Here is a 6,116-nt window from a genome sequence, read left to right as displayed (position 1 = left end):
AACATTTTTTAAATAATATTTACCCGTACACCAGCCTACGTGACAATTCTAGTTAGATAGAGGTTTTCACGTGTAATTTTCATTAACCCTTCAAAACTCTCATTCATCATTAGTCATTTTTAATTTTCCACTCTTATTCGTCTTCCTCTCTCCCACCCATCACCTCTTCTCCCATCATTTTTTTCGACAAACTACCACACTCATACCTCCTTCCTCCTCCCCTAAACCTATCCCTTATCGCCCCTCCCTTTTTATCTTGGCAAACCTAGAGGGGTTAGTGCAGTTTACTCTAAAACCAATCATCGCTTATGCTTTGTTTGGTTGAAGAGAGAAAGAGAGGAGAGAAAGAAGCGGAAAATAAAGTAGATTTTGTAAGTTGTTTGCTATAATAGAGATAGACGAAAGAGAAAAGATAAAGAATGACGTGGATCTCTATTATTGTTTGGTTGGGTAGAGAATGAAAATAGAGAAAGTAATCTTTTTGTATAAAATTGCATTTTTATCCAAAATATAAAAGTTTAATTTTAGATTTTTTTATTTGATAAAATTATTTTCAGATTTAAACATTATAATTTTTTAATATTATTTATTTTGTATAAATAATTTCAGAATTTTGTAATATTTTATTATTTTTATCAAATGACAAATTACAAATATCTCAATAACTCTCTCATTTCTTCGATATCTCGAAGAGATTGCAAAAAGCAACCTATCCCATCATAGAAACTCAATCTTCTTCTATAGAAATGCAACTAGATCGAAAGAGATAATACATCTCTTCACAAGCTCTCTTTTAAAATATGTCCTTCCAATCATACTGTAATTGGAATAGACAATCCAAAACTTCGTAAAAACGAATATAACAATTGAATACTAATAATACGGTCCAAAGTAGGATAATTATTTACTAGTCCCAATGTGGCATACCCCGACCTAGGTCATGACAGATAGGGCGGTCACCCCTAAAAGTTATGATAAAAATAAGAGAAGTGCTAGCAAAGTGACTTTAATATTAATTTTTCAACGCTTATATTAAAAAATTTAAGTGAGTTCAAACTCCACTGAAAAATGCAAGTGATACTCATATTTTTAGATTTTTAGCCGATGACACATAAAATAAAGTATGAAAGAGAATTACGAAGGGGGGAAAAATGATTTAGGTTTGAAGCAGGGTTTTACATATTTGTGAGTTTGAGCTCGCTCGCTCGCTCGCTCTTGGTTTCGTTCTTTCTTCAAACCCGCTCCCGCCAACATTTTTCGCTGTTTTGCGTTCTCTATTTGAGAGGAGCTCTCTTCTCTCTTCTCTCTCACTCGCTCTCTCAGAAGTAGAAGAAGAAGAAGCATGAGTGCGGTGAACATCACGAACGTCACCGTCCTCGATAACCCCGCTTCCTTCCTCACCCCCTTTCAGTTCGAGATTTCCTATGAGTGCTTGACTTCTCTCAAAGATGGTTCGTTCCTTTATCTTCTTTCCTTTCTTTTATCGTTCTGCAAAATTAGGGTTTCATTTTTCTCCATTGCTTTCTCAATGTTTATTCTAGATAGGTTAGGGTTTCTTGTTTTCAATTCATGCCTACAGATCTTCATTGTATTAATTGTGTGTGTGTGTGTGTGTGTGTGTCTGGAAACAAACCGTGATCTGAATTTTCGTGTCAAGTTTAGGGTTTATAAGTTATTTTTCTATAAGCTTCACTGTGATTAATTAAATTCCTTGATTCATATTGCTGGTCTACTTTATCTTGTTTGGTTGTCACAATGCATGCTGTCATTTGAGTACAGATTTGGAATGGAAGCTCATTTACGTTGGATCTGCCGAGGATGAGACTTACGACCAATTGTTAGAGAGTGTCCTTGTGGGTCCTGTCAATGTTGGAAACTATCGCTTTGTTTTGCAGGCAAGCTTAATTAATCACTACTAGTATTTCGAATTCTGTTTTGTGTCTTGCGATTGCTTTTAGATTCTAACTTTTGAATCTTGTTTTGGCTGCAGGCTGATCCACCGGACCCGTCAAAGATTCGTGATGAAGATATAATTGGTGTCACCGTGCTTCTGTTGACCTGCTCTTATCTGGGTCAGGAATTTATCCGCGTCGGTTATTATGTGAACAATGATTATGATGATGAGCAGCTGAGAGAGGAACCTCCACCAAAGGTTCTAGTTGATAAGGTTCAGAGGAACATTTTATCTGACAAACCAAGGGTCACCAAGTTTCCCATCAATTTCCACCCTGAGAACAACGTAAATGAAGAGCAACCCCCTCAAAATGACGAGCAGCCCCCTCAAAATGATGAACAACCCCCTCAACCTGAGCCCTCATCTGAAGCTGAAGAAGGTCCACTTGCTTTAGTTGGTCGTGATCCCCCAAATGAGGGGGATTCTTAACATTTTGTAGGTATACAGACTTTTCAATTCCTAAATCTCCAACTTTACATTCACTGTATGGATGCAATTTTGCGTATCTAGTATTGATGATGTGAATGATGAGATTTATGAATTCTTTTGGAAGTAGGAGACCTTTGAAACACTAGGTTCAAAATGCTTGTAATGTGTTAAAACCAGTTTCTATCCGTGAAGATCTGCAATGCAAACCCGATTTCATTGATGATCTTGCTGTTTCACTTTGTGAGCACAGAGGCTTAATCATAATTCATTTTTTGTTTTTCCTTTTATTTAGCTTACTGTGGATTTTTGCTTAATAGTACATGACATACTAGGGCCAGCAGGAGCTGAGTCAGCTCATTGTTTATATGTGAATAACTCAATGAGCTCAAATTTTGGGTAAGGTGAATTGAGTTTCAGGGCAAGAAAAGGTTTCATATCTTGTGAGCTAAACCTGATTTAACCTTGGTTTCCTCTGTTTATCCAAAACCTATTGCAAGCAGCAGTAGTTTTTTTTTTTTTTTTCTTCTTGGCTTGAGCTTCCTTTTTAATGGGTCAACAACATGGACACTGCCAAGATAGCAGAGCCTGCATAGCTTATTGTTCTTAGTATTTAGACCAACCAAATTGGATGGACTTATTACAAGTCATCATGGTTTATGCATGGGTATGTTAGGATGTTCTTTGCCTGCTTATTCCACCTCAGCACATTGGACGGCTGGGAATCTGGTACAGGAATGAGGAACACCATCACTGAAAAGAATCTGATATCAGTTAGGGAGAACCAGCATTAGAAGTCTTATTTGAAGGGAGCTTCCCCCTTCCTCTCACTAGAAGTTTGATTCCCTCCTATCTATGAGGGTTCTCCTCCTTTTTTCTATACTTAATCTTTCCTATTACGTTCTTCCCTGTTGAGTAAATGCTGGCGTGTAGAGTTATTGTATTTGGTCATGTGATGTGAGTTATCTGGCAAGAAATGTCCATTCAATTTAAGGGTACTAGTGCTGCTCTTGTCTTTCTTTCTCTTATTTTATTCAAGATTGTGTGGGGTGTTACTTTGCTGCAGTGGGTATGTTTGGAGCAGGGTTAGAGTTTTTAAAATGTTGTATAATGTATAATGCTTACTGTTGGTGATAAAGAGTGGAGGAGAGAGTAAATATGATGCTGTTGTAGAGAGAGAGAATGTTATGATACATCAGTGGTTACAAAAAACATTATAGGTCTAAGAAAATAAATCACTACAGAGAAAGTTATCGTCGCTTCCCTTGTAGAAGATGATGTGATATGGTATCGTCTTGTTTGGTGGTTTGGCTTGTATACAGACTTTACTCATAGAAGCATCGGTTAGGAGGAAGGTGGGCCTAATGGAGTATTGTTAGTAGAGATTTAGATGGACTAAGGTAAATGATAGGTTGAACCATTGAGATAGATTTAGATTTAAGTGGTCTATTAGTGGACTTGGATTTATGACAAGGTATTATGATGATGTATGATCCATGCAACCGACCCATCTACTGAGAAAAGGCTTTGATACCTATTGTCAAAAAAATCAAAAAAAAAAAAAAAAAAATTATTTAACATATCATGATATAGATGCTGAAGTTATTACCTGGATTATTTTTTAAAATGCAGGGAATGTATGTAGTATGTACTATAAAATATCTAACCGACTAACAAAGTGTTGATTTAGTTGTAAGCAAGTAAAGTTTTCTTAAAGGTGAGAACAAAGTTTGATTCCTAGGAAAATCATTTGTTGGGAGAGACAACTACAATTTTCTAAAAGAGTGAAGACTTATATTAAAAACTAAAAAAGTTAATATCTACCCGCATTGTATCCACGGTCATCTCTATTTCCTTATCTGCCCTCGTAGAGGCAAACTGGATTATTGTTTCACCTTCAGTACATGGATTTTTTACTTAACCATTCTTGTTCAAACCAAAGAAATTATGAAATGAGAGATGTATCTTGTGTGAATTTAATGAAACATATTGTTAAATTCTTTTGTGAAATTTTGAATAACTATTTTGAAATGAAAGAGTAAAAATGGGCTGTGTAAGAATTTTGTTAAAATAATAAGGATAAAAAGAGAATAGTTGTAATAAGTTTTGAACTAAAGTAGTCTGCTAGGGTTTTTTTACAGAGCTATGCTTTCACTCCCCTTGGGGGCTTCTCCCCCTTGGGGAGCTCCCCTCCTCCTCTAGGGAGGTCCTTTTCCTACTTTAGGTAGGTGTTTTCCCACAAAATGGTGGGCTCTTACCACATTAGGTGGTTTTATTACCCAAATAAGTGGGTTTTTTGGTGTGTTTGTGTTCTCTCCTTTGCTTCCAGCCTTCACCTCCATCACTGTGTCCTTCCTCTGCGCCGTACTCCTCCTCCAGATCCGGCCACCGTTATGCAACACTCTCCCCTTCCAGATCCGAGCATCATTCCTCCACGGTTATGAGCCTCTTCCTCCTTGACGTTTCATCACCATATCCTGCCTTTGTCCCAACCTCCAACCTCTCACCATATCCTGCCTTTGTCCCAACCTCCAACCTCCACCGCCGCCTTCCTCTGTCCTGCTGCCGATCCCCTTGCGACCTTGGCCGAATTGCACCGCTGTTGTCACCTCCATCCTTTTCTGCCCCTCCCGCTTCCACTGTCCCTGCAGCTCTTATTGCTGTTATGTTTGGGATCTGCAAAAGTTTGCTCTTCTCCCTTGTTTTCAGATGCTAGTTTGGCCCCTATGGATGCTGTTGAAGTCTCTCATGTTGGGCTTCTCGGATAGCAGCACGTTTGCAACCCCGGCAGAGTCGATGGTGTTGTTTCTCAGGGAGCACTGGTTAAAAACAAATTTATTTTCTTTGCTCAGAAGCCTTTTAGCTTTATGTTAATTTAGGGTGATTAGGAGCTTTTGTATGACCTTAAGGGTTTTTACTTCATGACTTATGCTGATTGATTCAGCAGAGTGTGCATGTTTGATCTTCATGGTCTTATGTTTTTGTACATTGCTAATAGCACTCCCTGAGATTTAGTCTCACATGTTGTAAGTGCCGTTTGGCAATCCTTCGGGTTTTAATTCCAAACATTATTGACCAAAAAAAAAAAGTTTTAAACTAGTTATAATATGTGGTAATCCGGCAGCAAATACAGACATCAAAGAGTTGTTTGGCGTGGTAAGAAGAAATAGTGAAATACAATAGCCTAATCTATAACTACTACAAAGGGATAACTTTTGGCCACTATTCACATTAGGGTTTTTCAGAAATGCTTCGCAGGTGCACCATAAGGATTCTTTTTGTTACTTTTTTTTTTATTTGGTTTAAATTGAAGTTTTAAAATTTATTAGGTTATGCTTCAAAAGTTATTTTTTGTTTGTATTTACTTTGGTTGAGTATGACGGAAAAATTTCATATTGTTAATTTATAGCTCTCTGTAATAATTCTTTTGGTATATAATATTTATAATGTGGATATTAATATTGATAGTGTAGAGTATTTAAAAAAAATATTGATAGTATAGATAATTGTGGGCTTAAATTATAGAAATAAAAAATTATGAAATTAAATATTGAGATTAATATTAATTTTATATATGATACGAAATTAATAATTGTGTGTCTAAATACTAGAAATAAAAAAGTGGTACCCTAACGTTTGTCTTTTTAAGTTGTGACAAACAGGTTCTGAATCTGACCCAAGCCTATTCGTTCAGAAGAAGAAGAACCAAGGGTTACTAAAAAGAGAGCTCTTTAAG

At 36.7% G+C, this 6,116-nt stretch overlaps 1 protein-coding gene across 1 annotated transcript; it reads left to right on the top strand.

Moving 5' to 3' along the window:
- The first annotated feature begins 1,111 nt into the window (after positions 1–1,111).
- Positions 1,112–2,668, top strand: LOC130729060 (probable histone chaperone ASF1A). The gene is made up of 3 exons (XM_057580682.1): positions 1,112–1,451; positions 1,780–1,895; positions 1,991–2,668. Exons 1-3 carry the CDS (start codon positions 1,343–1,345, stop codon positions 2,381–2,383), a joined length of 618 nt encoding a protein of 205 aa, XP_057436665.1. The 5' UTR covers positions 1,112–1,342; the 3' UTR covers positions 2,384–2,668.
- Positions 2,669–6,116: the final 3,448 nt, after the last annotated feature.

Source organism: Lotus japonicus, chromosome 1 (genome assembly GCF_012489685.1).
Source record: "Lotus japonicus ecotype B-129 chromosome 1, LjGifu_v1.2".
Classification (NCBI taxonomy): domain Eukaryota; kingdom Viridiplantae; phylum Streptophyta; class Magnoliopsida; order Fabales; family Fabaceae; genus Lotus; species Lotus japonicus.
This window is presented reverse-complemented; position numbering and strand designations above follow the sequence as displayed.

Excerpts from the sequence above, each read along its gene's own strand:
- LOC130729060 (XM_057580682.1), top strand. The coding sequence starts at position 1,343 with ATGAGTGCGGTGAACATCACGAACGTCACCGTCCTCGATAACCCCGCT. Across the intron at positions 1,452-1,779 it reads CTTGACTTCTCTCAAAGATG|ATTTGGAATGGAAGCTCATT; the intron begins GTTCGTTCCTTT and ends ATTTGAGTACAG. Across the intron at positions 1,896-1,990 it reads ACTATCGCTTTGTTTTGCAG|GCTGATCCACCGGACCCGTC; the intron begins GCAAGCTTAATT and ends TTTTGGCTGCAG.